We start from the raw sequence: 20060 nt of genomic DNA on the forward strand, positions 1-20060 counted from the left end.
ACTTTCTACTATAACCGGCAGTCGTCGTCGGGTATAAATTAGTAATTAATCTTATGACAATATATAATTTAAAAAACCCAAGAAAATAATAATTCGAGTAATGATTCATTCACACTTATATTTTCCCTTCATCTCATCTTTTACTTTTTTCGTTCTATCTTTCTATGCAATTTCAATCACATCACAAATTACATTAGTGATTTCTCTTTTCTTCATATTTTATAAAGGTAAAATAGTAGTAAAAAAAGTAGGAGAGAATTGATTCCATTATTGAGGTGGTGAACATGCAGTGAAGTCTCTAGTTGAACCAAACATTTCTGATTTGTGAGGTGATTCCTTCCTGGTTCCTTCCCATGATGGTACCCCACCAAATTCAAGAGAACCGAGTGAGAGTGAGTGAATCTGAATGAAACGTGTGATTAATAAATTTCACGTGTGCTTGCTTCTAGACGCGTGTTTCCTCCATTCTATATATGCAACCAAACCTCAAATCTAATCCTTGCTTTTAGCTAAAGCTTCCAATCCTCACCATTCACGTTTCTCTCTCTCTTTCTTCTCTGCTGCATCTCATTAATTCTCAACCAGAACTCTGAATCAACACACACACACACCCACAGACAGGTAATCTCAGGTTTCTGTTACATGTGTTCATGCCTCTTTGTCAAATTTGATGTGTTTTTTTGTCAATTGTTGGTCAACCGTCTTCTTCTTCGTGGAGTTTCCTGTAACACTTCGAGGGCTTTAGGGTTTCTGTTGCTCTTTTATGTTCTAAAATCTCTCCTGTTTTTCCCCTAAAACTTTCAGAAATTAAGAAGCCAAAGGGGTAAAAAAAACTTCTTTATTTGCATGCTTGCATGATTGATGAGTCAAATGCTTTCTATGTAATTTGGGGGTTTGTTTCCTTCAATTGGAACTAGACACTGCCAGCTTAATCCTAAGTTATTTCTCAGGATCATGAGAACTATAGATATCTTCTGTCTGTTTTATTCTTCAATTGTTTTTTTTTTGTGTGCCTTTAGCTCAATTTTGGAGGAAGATAGATCTTTCTATGTCAAGCTGTTTCCATTTATTCCTTTGCTTTTATTTTTTAATTGTGTTCCTTAACAATTTTATCTTGTTATGCAGGTTCTGTTTCTTCAATACCTTTGTGAAGGGTTGTTAGCACTTAGCAGAAGTTTTTGCTGATCATTATTGCATCTAGCAGCTTGTCAAGGCTTCAACTCAAGTATTCCTCCAAACTGTTTTGCAACAGCTCTCTTCTTGATCAACAAGTGAGGGAAACAATTTTCGCAATTAGAAGATCGAGTAGTTGTAATTCTGTTTCCTGTTCTTCGGCTGAGAAAATAATTCTCTCGTGATGCAAACATCTCAGAAATACCCGAGTTCAGCTGGTGTCCATTTCTATCAGCAGCCTCTGCAAGGCATTTACCAAATATCACAAAGCGATCGATGTGATAGCAGCAGCCAGGGAACTAATATTTCTTTTGAAGCATGCAAAGAGCAATTCTTTACCCTGGAATCATGCCCAGAAATCACTGGTTTCATGAATTGTGACTCCCCTTCATATGGCAGTGTATCCTCTAACCGTAGTCCATTATCTCCACAAGATTCTCAGTCAAGCCATTCAGATCACCACCGGTCACCTGAAAATACCTATGGATCACCAATAAGCAGCTTGTCCAGTGTTGATGATGGGAATGAGTTGAAGCACAAACTTAGAGAACTGGAGATTTCATTGTTGGGACTTGATGAATCAGATATTGTTGACAGTTGTGACAACTGGGGTAGTAGCCTTCGCGGAGCACCACCACCATCAGCCAAATATGATTGGAATCTCATTGCAGAAAATATTCCAAAGCTTGACTTGAAACAAGTCCTCATTCTATGTGCACAAGCAGTGTCGGATGAGGATATTCCAACAGCAAGAGGGTGGATAGATAATATATTGGGGAAGATGGTATCAGTTGCTGGAGATCCATCTCAGAGATTAGGTGCTTACTTGTTGGAGGGGCTTCGAGCAAGGTTGGAATTGTCAGGGAGTCTGATCTACAAAGCCTTGAAATGTGAACAACCCACAGGCAAAGAACTAATGAGTTACATGCACATCCTGTATCAGATTTGTCCATATTGGAAGTTTGCTTACATATCTGCAAATGCTGCCATTGCAGAAGCAATGGCAAATGAATCCAGGATTCATATAATTGATTTCCAGATTGCGCAGGGCACACAGTGGCATTTACTTATACAAGCTCTTGCACACAGGCCTGGTGGACCTCCTTTCATTCGGATTACTGGTGTTGATGATTCCCAATCTTTTCATGCTCGGGGGGGAGGGCTCGAGATTGTTGGAGAAAGGCTTTCAGATTTCGCCAGGTCTTACGGGGTGCCATTTGAGTTCCACAGTGCTGCTATGTCTGGCTGTGAGGTTGAACGTGAAAATCTCGGAGTTCGACCCGGGGAAGCACTCGCTGTGAACTTTCCTTATGTTCTGCACCACATGCCAGATGAGAGTGTGAGCACGGAGAATCATAGAGACAGGTTGTTGAGATTGGTTAAGAGCTTGTCTCCAAAGGTTGTTACCCTTGCTGAGCAAGAATCCAACACCAACACTTCACCTTTCTTTAACAGGTTCATGGAGACACTGGAGTACTACACAGCTATGTTTGAATCAATAGATGTGGCTTGCCCCAGAGATGATAAGAAGCGGATCAGCGCAGAGCAGCACTGCGTGGCACGGGACATTGTCAACATGGTAGCCTGTGAGGGGGCTGAGAGGGTGGAAAGGCATGAGCTTTTTGGGAAGTGGAAGTTAAGATTTTCCATGGCTGGATTTAAACAATGGCCGTTGAGTTCTTCAGTTATGACTGCTACCCAGAATCTTTTGAGGGACTTCAATCATAATTATAGGCTTGAACAGAGAGATGGTGCTCTTTGCCTTGGTTGGATGAAGAGAGCTCTGGTTACCTCTTCTGCTTGGAGGTGAAACTGAATGTTTTGAGCTCTGGCCACTTTTTTTATCTGTACCTTTAGCATAAACATGGTATCCGCAGTTTGTCTCCATAGGACTTGAGATTTAGCTTTGTTCAGACATGTACCATTTTGTTTGTTGTACTGCAGCTAGCAGAATCTCAAAACTTGCTGTAAATGTCAAATTCTGAATGAAAGAAAAAAGAAAGCCTTTGTTAGCTTGAATTATATTCTTGCTTCGTTGGCTTTGCTGTTAATTTCACATTTTGTTTTGTTTTCTTGTTTAATTCCTTCCCCCTTCAAATATTCCAATGCAGAGATGAGCAAGTTGTTCATTTCGTTTCCTTGTTTGATAGTATTTAATATATATAACAAAACTATCACTATATATGCCCATTGCCACTACCAATCTCTAATTTTTAACATTATTTTATTTTGTTTTTCAAATCTTCAGTAAGAGTTTAGTTTTATGTTCTGTTTTTTGACATCTGATGCGAAATATGATGCCACAGATTTAGGCTATTTTGTTTTCAGTTGAAAAAGTTCCCAGTGTACATTATAGGATCTTTTTTTCATAATTTCTACTCTATTTTTAACACTTAAAAATTTAGAGGGTAATTTAATTCATATGAGTTTAATTATTATGCACGAACAGTGTAAAGAATTTTACACATGCATATAATTATATCTCTCCACTTTTTATTTCAAATAATTTAAAATTAAAATTAGTTATGACATGAAAAATTGATGGATTATAATTGGATGAGTGTGTAAATTTTTTTTACTTAAATACCCGTGTTTCATGCTTATGTTGCTCATTTTTTACACATTCATCAATTCCATGTCACTTCCACATGGCTTTCCATGTCATGTAATTAATACTTACAATTTAATTAAGTCATCACATAATTAATACTAGTAATTTTTTCGTTTTTCTTTAAATTACATATTTTCCACATCTAATTAACTCAATTAACACACATTTAATCCTAATTAACAAATAAAAAATTTAACTTAACTATCATTCAACGACTGAAACAAAGCTCTGCTAGGGTTCAAGAACTGTGATTCCAAGGTGGTGGTTGCAGTCAGGGACGGATGCAAGTGTTGAGGCATGAGGATTTTGCAAAATATCATTAGAAAAAAATTTGAGTAGTAAAAGTATGTAGTTTTTTATGGTCATTTGGTAAAAAATGCCTCACTTGTGTCTCACATTGCTAAATGTCCTCACTTGTGTCCCACATTGCTATGTGTCCTCACTTGAGTAGTAAAAGTATGTGGTTTTTTATGCTCATTTAGTAAAAAGTGCTCTCACTTGTGTCACGTTTGATAAAAAATGTCCTCACTTCTAATAGTAGATGTTAATTTTTTTTATTACAAATTTATATTTATATATTGCCCTCACAACATTAAATTTCTGGGTCCGTCACTGGTTGCAGTTGTTTCTGGCTGTGTCGCGCTACTTGCCGATCTCCGCCCGCTCATGGCCGTGCTCCACCCTCCGGCCGCTGGAAGCTGTCTTGTCTCACGTTTCTCTGCTGCTCTGAATCGTACCTTGTTTCGTGATTCCCTTTCTGTCTCAAGGTACGAGTCTTCTTCACTTCTGTTGAGGAATTCGTCGTCCAAACACCCTGTGCGGTGGCGGTGCATCTTGGCGCTTCTGCTGGGTGGGGGCGAACGGGCTTTTGGAGTTTCGTCCAACGTGATGGTGGTTCCCCTTTTTCGTTCAGCGACGTTCCGCCCTAATCTCCTGCGGTGGTCAAGGTTCATTTTTCCTCCATTAGCCTCGTTGGTGCTCGAATCTGTTCCTTATCTGTATTGGATCGATTTGTCTTTGCACTGTATTGGAGCCTTGTAGTAGTATTGTTTTGCCAAGAAGTGGAAAGCCTTGAAACTTGTGCTATAGTTGTCTGATCTGATCTATTTAGCGTGGATTTGGGCATGAATTATTGGTGTTTTTGCAGGCTGCGGATTGGTGCTAGTGTAAGTTGTGGCTTGGTTTTCTATTGAAGGAGAAGATGATGAAGAAATTTGATGAAGTCTTTGATGAAGAAATGTATTTCTGAAAGTTTGATGAAGATGAAGATGAAATGTCTAATTTGTTTTAAAGTAGTTTAATTATGATTTATCAACGATTTTTTATTAACTAAATTTCATATTCTCTAAATATGGTAATAATTATAAAATTTTAAATAAGATAACAACCAAAATGTCTTAATAATAGTCGAGGGTATTATTAAATGAATGAGATTTGGGTTTGGGTTTGGTAATTGTAAAACCCGCGCCTGATCCTACCCGTTAACATCCCTTTTTTTTTGGTACATAGATGCTTAAAAAAAAGGCAAAAACAGACTAGCGCCTCAAAAAATGAGTGCCACCGTAGTCTTCCGCCAACAAAGGGATGGCAGACAACGGGGGATTCTCCAAGACGCTTAGGCGGTCATCACTAGTAGCTCCTTGCTTCGCCAGCAAATCAGCCACAGAATTCCCTTCCCGGAGAATATGATCAAACCGAACATTCCAATCTCTACCAAGAAGCTCGCGAAGCATGTCAAACACTGCTGCATAAGCGTGATACCGCCCACAACCGCGCTGGAGAAGGGTGATGGCCAGCTGAGAGTCCGAGAACACAACCACCTGCCGCACACCACGCTCCCAACACACACGCAACCCAAAGAGAATAGCTAAAAGCTCAGCCTTGAGAATTTCAGAGACACCAACGAAAGCTGAAAAACCAAACAACCAAGTACCAGTAGCGTCGCGCACCACGCCCCCCGCTCCGGCCCGCCCCGGGTTACCAAAAGAGGATCCATCAGTATTCAAATCCACCCACCCATCCAGCGGCGCACACCACTTGACCCAGCGAGGCTCACGAAGAGGGTGCACCGCAGCCAAGCTCCCGCACAAAACACGGTCAATCACAGCAGCATGATGGAGAACAAGCTGCCAAGGCTCAAGGATGGCGTCGAACACAAACTTACAACGCCTGCGCCAAATGAACCACGCATGAAACAGTAAGGAGGCAGCGGAGGCTCGCGGAACCGAGGCCACCCACTCAGCCATCAAACCCGCTGAATAAAACTCAAAAGCTATCGACATGGCCAGGTTACTCCACACATGACGAGCTGCACCACAATCTCGCAAGCAATGGAGTTGCGACTCCGGTTCAGCATTGCAGAGGCGACAAAGGACCGGAATATTCACCCCACGGTGGCGAAGAGTCTCTGCGGTAGGGAGGGAGTTGTGAAGCGCCTGCCACGAAAACACTCTCACCTTCTCCGGAACGTCCGCTTTCCAAATCCAATTCCACGGAACAGGCTGTAAGGGACCAAACCGACGTGATAACAGCCAGGTATAACAACTCGAAATAGTGAAAGTGCCATCAATGGACTCCGACCAGACCATCAAATCCTCATGATCAGAGTGAGTATAAATAAACTGAGAACATAATAACTGGGAAACAGGAACCGAGAGCGGAGTAGCAAGGCAGCGAGTATCACAAGCACCATCGCGAAACACATCTCTAACACGCAAACTTGTGTCAGAAATGTGAACATAGGGTACCATGGAACAAAGCGGCCCCGAACCGCTCCAATCATCATACCAGAAGGAGAGGTTACCCGCACCAATCCGCCAACCAAAGCCCTCTCGAAGCTGCTCCCGAGTGCGCAACAGAGCATTCCAAAGAGAAGACCCATGGTTTTTAGGAGCATGCAGAAAACTAGTATGAGGGGAGTAAACATCAAGCAAGAGGCGAACCCAAAGCTTATCGGAAGAATTGATAAGATCCCAAACCAATTTCCCTAGCATCGCCACATTAGATAGACGAGCTTGTCGAATTCCTAACCCTCTGTTCCTCTTATGCATTGACATCTTGCGCCAGGATACCATATGCATACCTCGTCGGTCACCACGAGCCCAAATGAACTCACGAGCCATCCCATCTAGTCGATCACAAACAGATTGAGGGAACCAAAGGAGTTGCATAGGGTACACAGGGATGTTATTCATAACAGACTTGACAAGAGTAACTTTTCCGGCTTTGTTCAAAAGTTTACCCTTCCACGAAGCTAACTTCCGGGCCACCCTGTCCACCACAAAGTCAAAATCCGCTGCTTTCTGTCGCCCCCTCAGGATAGGGGATCCCAAATACTTCTCAAAGTGTGAAGTAAAGGGGATAGAAGTCACGCTAAGAATCCTTGCCTTCCTAGCACGCTCCACCCCAACTCCCGCAAACGCTCTAGACTATGCAACATTAACTCGTAGACCAGAAGCCAAGCAAGTCACTAAGAAGTGGTGCAGCTCCACTTCGGGTTTCAGAGATGATACAAAAAGAAAAATAACTACCCTTGATAGGGATGATACAAAAAGAAAAATAATACATTTTTTCTTACATTCTACTAAATTAATATTAATTATAATTTTTTTTTATTCATCGGAAAATTAATTGTATTTTTTTGTGTTAACTTGATCGCACATTTTTATTGGGATGCAGTGAATGCAAAAGGTTTTGTAGGAGTGCGGTTCCAAGGAATTGAATTCTTGACTCATGGATTCAAAAAAACAACTTTTCACCACTACGACTTGACCCGTTGAATATAATAATTGTATAGTATTTCAAATATTAATTTTAAATTAATATTTATATATTAATTGTATATTTATTAAAAAATATTATTTTATTATTAATATATAATAATATATAATAATGATATATAACATATATATATATATATATCAAGATTTCTTACTATATATATATTACAGCATACGCGTCTAACTTTGTCATCTAATCTATCAACATCGTAGAATCCATGGCTCTAATTGATCTAAATTTACCACCTCCAGCTTGTGAGGCTCAAGATGAGCAATCACCAGCGCCATCAAAAAAAAGGACGAGGACAACTTTTACATTGGTGCAGAAGATTCATATGAAGCACTTTGCCAAAACTTTAGGATGGAAAACTCGAAAGTTTCAAAATGAGAAAATCCAAAGGTTTTGCTTGGCTATTGAAGTCGATCCAGTTAAGTTCAAGAATTGGCTTCAGAACCATCGCCCCAGAAACCATAAGAATAGATGCTAAATTTGTCTGTTATCATCATCATCTGGTTTTATTTTGTTTCTTTGTTGGTCCGGTCTTTGCATTTGTTTTTGTTTATTTGTGCACCTATAATATTATGGTCCATTCTCATTTTCGTCATCGAAAGTGTTCTTTTGCTATAAATACCTTGTTCGTCGTTCAAGTGAAAAAAGATCCTAAAAATACAGATATTTATAATTTTAACATAACGAATTAATTATATATATGGAATAGGAGATTAACTATAATTAATTTGAGCGGCCTCGCTTGGCGGCAGTGGGCTTGGTCCTTTTCCATTTTCTAATGGCGGCGTTTCGTAGGTTGAGGAGCTTGAGGATGATATTTCTCTCTTTCTCTCTCTCTCTCTGAAAACTTCTCATTTTTTCTCCGACCTCGTCTTTAATCTCTTCGATCGCACCGCCAAACACATCTCGTTTCTCTATGGTGCTTACGGTCCATTCCCTATGGTATGGCATATATGGATCTATAGCGATTTGGAGAGATCTGGCTGGCTTTTGCTTCACGACATGATCTTGTTCTGACATGGTGGCGGCTCCTTCTGGCGAAGGTTGTTGGCGTGGGGGTTTGGGTGGTGACTCCTTCAACCAGTCTCCACCACCAAACTTTGTTTGCTTGCAGCTTTAATATCATCTATCGTGCTGGTTGTGTGCAAGGGTTGTTGCGTTGGCGTTCAAACGACTTGCTCTATGTGGTGTCAAGTCATGGAGGGAGTTCTGTCATGGAGGGAGTTCTCTTGGTGTTATGGTATGCACGATTAGGTTGCCTTTCTGTTTTGGTAGGTTTGTGCGGCTTGATAGGATCTCGCTTCGGTTAATCTTGTCATTGTTTTTTAATTTTAAATGGAGACTTCACCCAGTGGCGTTTGATGCTCGTTTTGGGGTTTTTGGTGATAGCGTTATAAGTGGTTTGTTTGTGTTTAAGCATACATTTATGCTCTCCGAACTAAAGTTTGAACCCAGTCTCTACTATTTGAGAAATTACCTAGTTTTTGTCCATGTCGGAGGTGGTTGTCGAAATCGAAGCTCCCCTAGAAAGTTCGTTGTTACCAACATGGACTCCACCGCATACCTCCTCTGTTCATCAAAATCACTTCTTTCTCGCACGACTCTCGCCTTCCTGTACATTTGTGAAGGAAATAATTGAGATTGACACATAACCCCACCCTCAGCATAAATATGAAGATTTGATCACAACAACCAATGAATCGATAGTAAGGAAAGAGGTGGAAAAGAGAAAGAAAGAACGAGATTGTGGGGTGAAAGGAAAATAAGACAGTGTCTTGTGAAGGGTATGTGTATGGGTTTGTAGGTTTTTTTTCACAAATGGGAGAGAAATTGTGTTTAATGTTTTTTTTTAAGACGGTTAACCTGAGGGACAATAACCGCTAATGTTTTTTGTTAATGACCAAAATCGTACAACAAACTCAAGTGAAGGACCAAAAGTGCAATTAAGTCAATCTTAAAAGTATCGCTTGGCCCAACTTCAATTTTAATGATAATCATAATGTTTCATGGTGGAAACTATGGTGTCACCCCTAAAAGGGAGTTCACCGGTGCCCCCAATTTCAACCTATGATAACCAGTTGTTGTCACCAGCACTGTTGGGCTTGAATCAAATTATGTAAGACTTTTAGGATTAAGTCTGAATTAGGGGAAACAGTGTTTGGAAATAGGTTGAGCTTTTCTGCCTCTGGTATCGAGAAAGATAGGGAAGGAGGACGAGAGGGAGGGAGATGGAATTCCGGTAGGGAAGGTGATGCGAGCGAAGGCCGGATCTTCTTTGACTCTGGTGCGGCGTGGCCGAGGAAATGAGATATGCGTTTGTGGAGGCAAAGCTTGATGGTGTAGGTGGAGGCAACGACGACTTCAGAACAGCGCGGTTTCGACGGTCATGACAGAGGTGACAGCGTGGTTCTTCTCCCTTTGGCCTCCCCGCGAGTTGTACGGGCAGTGAAGGAAGAGTAGCGGTGAAGGATTCAAGGTCTGTCTGGCCTCCGCCGTCGTCATCGCCCTTCCTAGATATGTTAGGTTCGTCTTGCTTTCGACGCCGTGATCTTGTTCCCCAGATTTGTTTGGTCCGTTTGGCCTCCGCCACCACATCTCCCTCCCCAGATATATTATGTATGTTTGGCCTTCGTCGCCGTCATCTCCCTCCTAGAATATGTTCTTCGCCACCCTCTATTCTTTATGAGTTCACAGTTACAGTTCATCAAGTCCAGGTCTCGTCGGAATCGGAATCACCGTCAAGGTGCGACGGTAGAGTTGGGGGTATGGACAAGGTGGTGATCACGATGGAGGATGACGGCGGGAAAGGTTGACGACGAAAGGGTTGGGCAGCGATGGAGGAGACAGAGGGGGTGTTGAGGTGCAAAGGGACTAAAATTGTGAAGGAGTTGAAAGACTTCATTATAATTTCCATAAAGTTTCTCTAAAACTTAAACAACTGGTTACCAGTAGAGCATCTGAACCACTCATTTAAAAAACTAATATATCTAATGCATATAAAATTTTTTATACCTATGACCTCGCCTTTTATCAAAGTTTTGGCAAGGGTGGGCATGGGTGCAACCCGTTTTTAGGGTGACACTATAGACTTCACCATGTTTCATGCATCTCCATAGAATTTTTCTGGTAGGAAAGGGTAGCAACATTCACATTTTTTTTTTATTAAGAATGAAAAAGGTATGGTGAAAATGGCCAACAATGAACTTTTTTTTACCGTGTAAAATCATTTTTTCTTTACAAGTTTTTCCTGCAATTTTCTTTTTTGGGTCAACCTGTAAACTCTTATAAAGGCTTAATTAGTGTTTGGGCCATTATGGGTCGGAGTAAAAGCCCACATGTATAGCTGAGTGACAGAGAGTTACAAAACAAAACCTAGTTTCTCAATGGAGGCGGTGGCAACTAGTATAAATTGCTCTCGTTGTGTCTTTCTTTTCAGATCACCTCCACCACATGGTCTAGGGTTTCTGTACATAGCTTCTGTTAGATTCAATTCGATTTCGTCGTGTTGAATCTTCATTTGTTATCATTGATGTTGTTGTGTTTGTTTCTAGTTTCTTGATTTCAATTTCAATTTCGATTTTCATGTGTTGTTGTGACGGGGAATCTATCCAATTCCTAACTTGATTTTGGGGGCAAACTAATGTTATGTTTGTATAACTCCAAGTTAACGTCGCATAACAATGTTTTTTGACGTTGATGGTCCTCTCTCCTCGGAGGGAGCTCCTCCGTCGATGCTTGTCTCATATTCCATCGCCTTGTGGAGCGGCGTTGCTGCTTTTACCTCTTGGGACTGGCCATGAGACACACATTTACACACTTTTTTCTTCTCAATTTCATGTTTTGGTCTTTTGGTTCAATATGTTATGTTATTCTGCTATTTCCTGCAATGTTGCCTATGAGGATAAAAATTCACCAAATACCATCTTTCGGGACTGAATGGCTTCCGGGCCTTGCTGTTAAAATTCTGCAATTCTGAGGCTTTCTTGTGTAGCAGCATTGTTTATGTGATTTGTTAATTCTCTGATTGTTTGTGGAAAACTTTAATATTTTGATTGAGGTCCTTCATATTTTTTACATTTCAATTCAATTTTTATTATTTAATTCTAAAATTTCTGCTATGTGTCTGATTTTCTGAAGTGATAGCCAATGAGGAAATCAATTATTCATACCATCTTTCGGGACTGAATGGCTTTTATGCCTTGCTGATATTCTGCAATTCTGAGGCTATATCATATTAAATATTTTGTGTTTAACATAATTTATCATTCACATATTTCTTGGCATGTTTTGGTGCATTGCAGTATTTTAAGTTAAGTCATTGCCTATTCTAGATTTGTAAGTACATATAGCTTTAATGGAAAGCATGACTTTGCTAGCGGTACCATAACTCTATTGAAATTTGAATCCAATGAGCCATCATTTTTACATTGCAGCAAGGGAGAGATGATTCATTTTACTTTATCCTAGATATTGGTTAGATCCATAGTTTAAATAGTGAACATGACTTTGTATCTGGTTTTGCATGTTCGATATTCCTAAAGCTTTAAACAATGCTAAGTGTTGCTGCCACAGCATGAATAAGTTTTGGACTAGGGGGTTTTGGAGTTTGGACAGTAATGATCGACTTTTCAACAGAACCAAAATAAGACGATGATTTTTCTCAACATAATCAAAATAAGGCAAAAAGGACTCTTCTAAATAAACCTATGAGACGTTAATTCAATCTGAATTTTTGATTCCTTCAGATGCTAGAACAACTGTCAGTGTGGCTATGAATCATATGATATTTTTTGTTTAAATAGGTAGTCTTCAAAAATATCAATCGAGTTGTGCGATTCATAGATTATTGGGAGTCTTAAGAATTTATTTTCGAGTTTTATGAATTTATTTAGAGCGTATGAAGTTGATGTTGTTTTCGGTATGATTTAATTATGATATGGTAGTAGTTAACTTTCAAAAAAAAAGTATGATGTATCAGTTTAATGTTGAAAATTTGAAGTTTGTTGATTTTCTCAATACATCATTTTTGACATTTTAAGCTTAAAACTTATTGGGTGTGTCTTGAATTTGTTGGATCGCTAACTTGTTAAGTTATCCTATGAGATTGTCCACTTTGTGAAGATATGAGATAGTATTTTGTTCATTGAAATTTTCTTGCACTGTGGAGATGTTTTAAATTACTAAGTGATAATGAGATGGTAATTTGATTGATTTATTTTATCAATTCATTTGATAGATGCGTGTAGTTACTACATTGGATACTAACCATATTGTTGTTTGAGATCTTGTTTAAATTTTAATGATTTTTTTTCGAACTCAATGATAATTGGGTTGGGTGCATACTATTGTTAACTTATTTGAATTTGTTGATAATGTTATCATTTTGTTGTTATCTAGAGATGGCAGGAAAACCCAAACCCGCGGGGTCCAACCCGACCCCGACCCGAATTTGTGGGCGAAACCCGATTTCTTTAGGTTTGGGTTCGGGTTTGAGTTTCATCCAAATTTTAAAACATGTTTGGGTTTGGGTTTGGGTGTGGGATTGATCAACTTCATATGCATGTAATTATCAACCCTTATATATATACTATTAAAGCTACTATGTAGAGTTTTTTTTTAAGTTACTAAGTAGGCTTTGTTCATGAACTATATTTTTTCCTTTGTATTGAAATGATAATGAGGTTTAATCAGCTTATGTTCATGTTGTTCTCTTAAGTACATGTTGTTTCCGGGTTGATATTTTTGATTTTTTGTCGGTTCGGTGCTCACATTGGGTTTTGGGTTTGGGTTCGGGTAACCCGAAACCCAGGTGTTTGGATTTGGGTTTAACTTTTGCACCTATATTGAATTTGGGTTTGGGTGTTAAGTTTGGATTTGGGTGTGGGAATGGCCAAACCCGCACCCACGGGGCCCATAGCCAACCCTATTGTTATCTTATCATATCTTATTGCATCTTGAAATTGAATTTAATAAGCATGCCTTATTCCTAATATATTTTAAATTGTTGAGTAACCTTTAGTTTTTTTGTTATTTTTATTTGGGCGTTTAACGCTATTAAATGAGAAAGATGAATCAATAAGTGGTCTATGGTTTGTTTCTTAGCGGAGTTTATAAAGACGGTACCGGTGATGATTGAAGTTTGAGGCGGTGAAGATAGAGATCTATAACTTCTTATTTGGAGCGATGACTACAAGCAACTATAGTTTTATCTTTTTGTTATCTAGTATTTTTGAATATTAAAAAAACTAGGTGACGAGAAGATAATATTCAAAAATACTAGATAACAACGAGATAAAATTAGGGTTGTTTGTAATCTTCGCGTCAAATAAGAAGTTATAAATCTGTTTTCAGTGCCTCAAACTTCTCATTGAAGCTATGATCAATCACTATCGTTACCGTTTCCATAGTCTTTTTCGCCAAACAAATCATATTTCACTTAGTTATTCATCTTCCTTGTCTTATATTAAGCGCCAAAACAAAAATTAACAAATAAGCAAGGTGTAAACTCAAAGATCTCAATCATATAAGAGATAACACATGTTTATTAAATTTAATTTCAAGATGTGGTAAGATAATAACATTATCAACAAATTCAAATAAGATAACAAACATGAATAATATTATCATTAAAAATTAAACAATATTTCAAACAACATCAATGTATCATTAAAAATTAAACAATATCTCAAACAACATCAATGTTAGTATCCGAAGGTGCAACTATGTGCATCTACCAAAATGGATCAATCTAATATGTCTCTTAAGACGGGACAATTACCATCACATGACCACTTAAATAATTCAAAACACATCCGTAAGGTGGAACAATTTCATGGGACAAATAATCAATTCATTGTCACTTAAAGTTTCATGCCCTATATCTTCAAATTAGTCATCCAACAAAATTCCGAACTCATTGTCACATCTCAAACAAGTTTCACGTCTAAAGTCATGTTATGAGAAACTCAATATATTTCAATAGATCCGCAAGCATATCATGCTTAAATTATGCTCAAAACAACAACTTCAATAAGAATCTCATAGAAAAATCAGCTAATAAAATTTAAGCTAAAACAAGTCATGTTCATAATTTTATGATAACAGAAACACGTTATAATCATAGAAAAATCAGCAAGAGAAAAGTGATCAAATCATCCAAACAACATCGAACTAAAACATCTTCATTAGGGATAACAATTTTGCCCAAACCTATGGGTACTCGCCCGAACCCAATCTGAGTTGACTGGATTTGGGTTTGGGCTTTGCCCGTTACTGTAGCAGTTTATGAGTTTGAGTTTGGTATTAGTTAAATTCGTGCCTATACTCGCCCGAACCCAAACTCAATGATACCCGAAACATAAAATTACAATAAATACTCTCATACATATATATTTAAACTTTGTTCTTTATATTTGATGATTAATCATACTTTTGTATGTTTGAGAAAGTAAACTCTAAACTATTGTTGTCTCACTTTGGTGATGGATGATGATGGTGAATAGTATTTGTTTTATTTATTTCTATGAATTTCATTTTTTTATGAAAGTAGGTTATGGATCGGGTTTTGGGAGGTGTTGCTATTTCACGTAGTAATGGGTTTGGGCATGAATTTCATTTTATCGCCCATAGGGGTTTGAGTTTGGTTTTTGGTTTGGAGTTTGGGCATTGATTTCATTTTATCACCCATAAGGGTTTGAGTTTGGGTTTGGGTTCTAGGGTTTGAGTATGAGTTTGGTAATTGTAAAACTCGTGCTCGATCCTACCCGTTGTCATCTTTAACCTTCACCTCAAACACATGTCAAGGGTAGATAGGCACACAAGACTCGATATAGACACTTTATAATCGAGTTACCATTACCTCCTTAGGTAGTAATGCATACACTTGTCAACCTCGTTGCTTGGAATAAAAGAAACAAAAGCTTGAATTCTTCCGGGTGATGAATGAGGGTTTCAACCAAGAGAAAAGTAATTGTGCTTGAGGGTTGATTATTCCTCAAGTATGTTTTTAAGTAAGGGTAAGAGCAGCTCCCTAATAGTGAATTTTCTCTCAACCAAAAATCTATATTTATACGAAACCTTCTACCATTTCCTCAAGCTTCTATGCACATAGCCTATTTAATATAGGGTGCTTATTTTGTTTCTCCTAATAACTTATCTTTGAGTAAAATCTTCATCTTTTCTAAAAAATGACATGAATTGAGTTCTAAGATATAATTCTATCTTTTGACTCCTCAAAAATCAAAATATGGATTTAATTTTATGCAAGAAAATAAAGGAAAGACAATAATGAAGATAACGCTCGTATATGTATATCTAAGCTTGCTTCATATTCAAGTTACTCATTTAAGACCAAGTCAAAATTAAAATAAATGACCTAATTTAATATATACGAAGCAAGCTTAGGTATAACAATAACAATAAATAATAAGGAAAAATATAGTTTTTTATAAAAAAAATATTTTTATCAACTTTTTAATTATTATCTTTTAATGTTCCGAATTACTTTTGAATTAAAAAGGAGATATACTCATATTTGATTTTTAAAAAACTCCCTTAAAAATAATTCTCCTAAAAATATTTATTAAAATAAATGTAATTATCGTTTAGATAATATCTACGGTTATAATTCAAAATTTACTTCACCTCTAATTTCCCACCTTTATCTCCAATTTTTCAATAAAATTAGCATTATCTGCTAAAAACTAAATTTAAATCTGACACCTCATAATAAATTCCAAAATAAATTTATGAGGTTCGAAATAATCCTTGAACCACATTTTCAAACAAATTTTCAGATTCTTAAATTATTTTAACAAAAAACATTTTTTATTTTATTTCTCTCCCTATTTAGATAAGTAAAACCCTATTATTAATTAATAAAATCCTTATTTTTAATTAATATAATCCCTATTTTTAATTATTTTTTCCTCCATAATCACAAAAATGAAACTAATTATAATTAATTTTATTTATCAAAATATTTTTATCCACTAATATTACCCAAACAATTATTTTCTTGAAGGAAAATATGCATGCATGCATCACACATACACTCAATAATTAAGTAAATTATTTCTCTTTCACCAAAAATCAATAACCCATAAAATATATAAATATATTATGCACATATATATTTGTACATATAAATTTCTAACACCTCACATAATCACTTAATCTAGCAATTAATTCCAAATCAACTAGCAATACAGTTCAAATAATATTAAGTAATATTATAATATATTATAAAAAGAAGTGTCTTACTTCAAACTTTGGTACTTAAGTTGTCCAGTTGTGACGCGCCTTGCTTTTCTGAGAGTTTCTTGGATCCACTTGTCTTGATGATGAGTGGTTTCGGAAAAAGACCCTAATATTTTGGAAGATTAAAGTTTAGTCTCTAGACTTTGTTGGGATACTAATGTGATCCTCAATTGAGAAATTGGGGCATTACACTTATCCTATTTTATCTTTTAAAGTATATTTTTAACTTTCATCATTTATTCTCCTCGTTGAGGTATTATAAGGGAAAACATTACATGATTCTCCCTTGGAATTTGTTGAATCTCTTTAAGATTAAGTTTGTTATTAGTCATATCTTATAGAAATTGAGGTAAGATTTAGATATAGTTTCTCTATTTCATATTAGTATCTAGTTTCTCTATTTTTGATTAGTATATATTAGGATAAAAATAGATTTAGTTTTTATCTCTTTGGTATGTCTATAAATTGTACAAGTATATTGATAAAATATGCACAAAATGATTTTCATCAGATTAAAGTTGGTACCTGAACTAGTTTCGATTCTATTTGCTTAAGTGTTGTGAGGGGCTCGTCCCCCTCATGGGGATATTCAAATCCATTTGTATTTATTTTTCGCACTCGTTAACCCTAGTCGTTTTCTTACAACCTTATTCTTTTCTGGTCAAGTTTCCACTCTTTATTTCTATGAGATAAGAGTAAGAACAAACTCAATCTTAATAAGAGACATTCAACAAAATTTTAAGTGAATAGTTATTATGAAACATTTTTATTTTCTAAGTGGACAATTATTTTAAAACGGCCGAAGTACAAAATTATTACTATTAACTAGTTTTCTTAATTTACAGAATTAGGTAAAAGTGACTCGTAATAGAGAAATTGAGTATAATATTTCTCAAATAATGTGTTGCTTCCTTTAATTATAAGATAATAAATGATAAGAGAAACAATATAATGAATATATCACTATTTAAATCTACTTATAGCAGATTTCTTTTTCGAGCAAATGAAGAAGTGTGAACTCAAAAACCCCAAGTAAAGAAACAAATATTGAAGTTACAACATTTTAAGTAATAAAAAGTTAGAAATTGTTAGAGTTCCACATTGGAAAGAGATGTGGTCAATCAAGCACTGAAATAATAAACATTATACATATATATATATATATATATATATATATATATATATGTAAAGCTCACTTGAGCTATAAGTATTAAATACATTAAACAATGAAGTTAATCAAATTAAATTTCTATTTAACATTCAATATAATGTAACTTTTGAAACATGTCAATCTTTTTATTTTTTGACTTTACACATGTCAATATAATGTAACCTTTGAATTAAATTATGTAATAATGTTTTATTAAATAAATTAAATATAAAGATTAATTTAGCTACCTATACTAAATAATAAAATTATAAACTAAATTTTGAGTTTTTTTTTTACATTACCCATTTATTATTTCTTTATTTCAAGAAAACAATCATCAACTATAAAAAAACTACATTAAATCATATGGCAGTACTATATATTAAATAGTAAAAATAGAAAATATATTAAATAATAAAAAACTCTCGTTTTTATTAATTATATTAACTATTAATTATAAATTTCAGTTACTTATAAAAAATATTTATAAGTATTAATTAAAAAATGTTAGAATATTAAGTATCAATCATTAATTGAAGGGGAGAAAGTTAAAATAAAACTATGTAATATCTTGATACACAAAAAAATATTGAGAGTTAAAATTAATTATAATAAAATAATATTTATTAAAAAATAATTAAGAAAATGTTGTCTTTAAATAAAAAAGTGGCGCTCTATAGGTATTTACCATTAACTATAATATGTGTGTATTCGTTGAAATAATTCTTTAAATATAATATTTGATCTATTATATATTAGTAGAAATTACTTGAAAAAGAATAACGGAGTAAAATAACTATGTCCAAAGTTGAATAAGTTTAAATTTAATAAATAATTCTTTACACTGATAAAATCATTTCTTATTATAATTTTAAAAGTTAAAATTAATTTATTGTGGATATAATGTGTAAAAAATATGTCTTTATAACTTATTTAAGTTATTAAAATTTATTACTTGATTTCATATATTTCAAATTCACATAATGATTTTCTATATTTTTTAAATGAATAAAATTTTAAGTCTACTTCAGTGCTAATTATTTAATATCAATTACTACAGATAAATGCATGCGTATTTAATAATAAAGTTGTTTGTGTTGAACATATATGAGACTATTGCTTGGTTTGTGTGTTTGGTGGGTCAAGGGGAAGTGGAATGATTTCCATGTGATTTGTAACAGTTTGCTAGAGGCTTTGAGCGTATCGAATGACCACGAAAACAAAAGATGCCACGAACAGTGTATTGGGAGCAACTGCCAGCCACTATTTTGAAGTTTAATGTGGATGAGGCGTCGAAAGGGAACCCAATGGTAAGTGGTATTGGCGGGGTTTTGTGGGATCAAGGAGGTGTTAGGTTACTTTGCAAAAGGAACTGGAATGTTGTGAGCTTTTGACGAAGGTTCAAATAGTGTTACATGCTTTGTTATTTTTCCAGCAATTTAAATTTTCAAATGTGGTGGTTGAGAGTGATTCCTCCTTAGTTGTTGGGTGAGTGTCTAGGGGAGATAGGAGGTCATGGAAATTGAAAAATGTATTTAATCATATAGATCATTTGATTTTTGTAATTCAGCGTGTTGGTGTGGTGCATGTATTGCGTGAGGGAAACACCGTGACGAACTTTTTGGTAAATCAAGGGTGTGGTAGAGAACAACAGATATGGTTTGTTGTGATCCAATATAATTATCTAAATGAGAAGATTGTGCTCATTTTTATTGCGTTTCAATATTTTTTTTGAATATCAATTATTAATTTGAGTAATATTAATTATTTAAATCTAGAGAACTCTAATTCTATTCAATGAATGTCTCACCTCCATTATTATTTAATTTATTATATTTTATAATTAAACATATTTTATATTTATATTTATTAAAACTATAATAATTATATATAATTTTAAAAATATTATAAATCAAACCGTGCAACGCACGGGTATTATTTCTAGTATATATAAAGTTAGACTGAGTAATTTAAATTTTAAAAGGTGATCATGTCAACATGACATTGAGTCACCAAGTGTAAAAGGGTGCCTTGTTGGATTATCATAAATTTATAACCATGAATATGTCACACACATAA

General features: G+C 35.6%; 1 protein-coding gene, 1 long non-coding RNA gene and 2 other non-coding genes across 4 annotated transcripts; all 4 read left to right on the top strand.

Moving 5' to 3' along the window:
* Nucleotides 1-465: 465 nt before the first annotated feature.
* Nucleotides 466-3229, top strand: LOC130711127 (scarecrow-like protein 13). Its single transcript, XM_057560619.1, has 2 exons — nt 466-621; nt 1126-3229. Exon 2 carries the CDS (start codon nt 1358-1360, stop codon nt 2981-2983), a length of 1626 nt encoding a protein of 541 aa, XP_057416602.1. The 5' UTR covers nt 466-621; nt 1126-1357; the 3' UTR covers nt 2984-3229.
* A 709-nt stretch (nt 3230-3938) lies between these two features.
* On the top strand, nt 3939-5076 carry LOC130710101 (uncharacterized). The gene is made up of 2 exons (XR_009010289.1): nt 3939-4731; nt 4932-5076. It is a non-coding gene; the product is annotated as an uncharacterized LOC130710101 (long non-coding RNA).
* Nucleotides 5077-11462: 6386 nt separating this feature from the next.
* Nucleotides 11463-11554, top strand: LOC130716437 (small nucleolar RNA SNORD96 family). Its single transcript, XR_009012050.1, has one exon. It is a non-coding gene; the product is annotated as a small nucleolar RNA SNORD96 family (small nucleolar RNA).
* A 159-nt stretch (nt 11555-11713) lies between these two features.
* Nucleotides 11714-11800, top strand: LOC130716436 (small nucleolar RNA SNORD96 family). The gene has a single exon (XR_009012049.1). It is a non-coding gene; the product is annotated as a small nucleolar RNA SNORD96 family (small nucleolar RNA).
* Nucleotides 11801-20060: the final 8260 nt, after the last annotated feature.

This window comes from Lotus japonicus, chromosome 4 (genome assembly GCF_012489685.1).
Source record: "Lotus japonicus ecotype B-129 chromosome 4, LjGifu_v1.2".
Taxonomy (NCBI): Eukaryota; Viridiplantae; Streptophyta; class Magnoliopsida; order Fabales; family Fabaceae; genus Lotus; species Lotus japonicus.

Excerpts from the sequence above, each read along its gene's own strand:
- LOC130711127 (XM_057560619.1), top strand. The coding sequence starts at position 1,358 with ATGCAAACATCTCAGAAATACCCGAGTTCAGCTGGTGTCCATTTCTAT.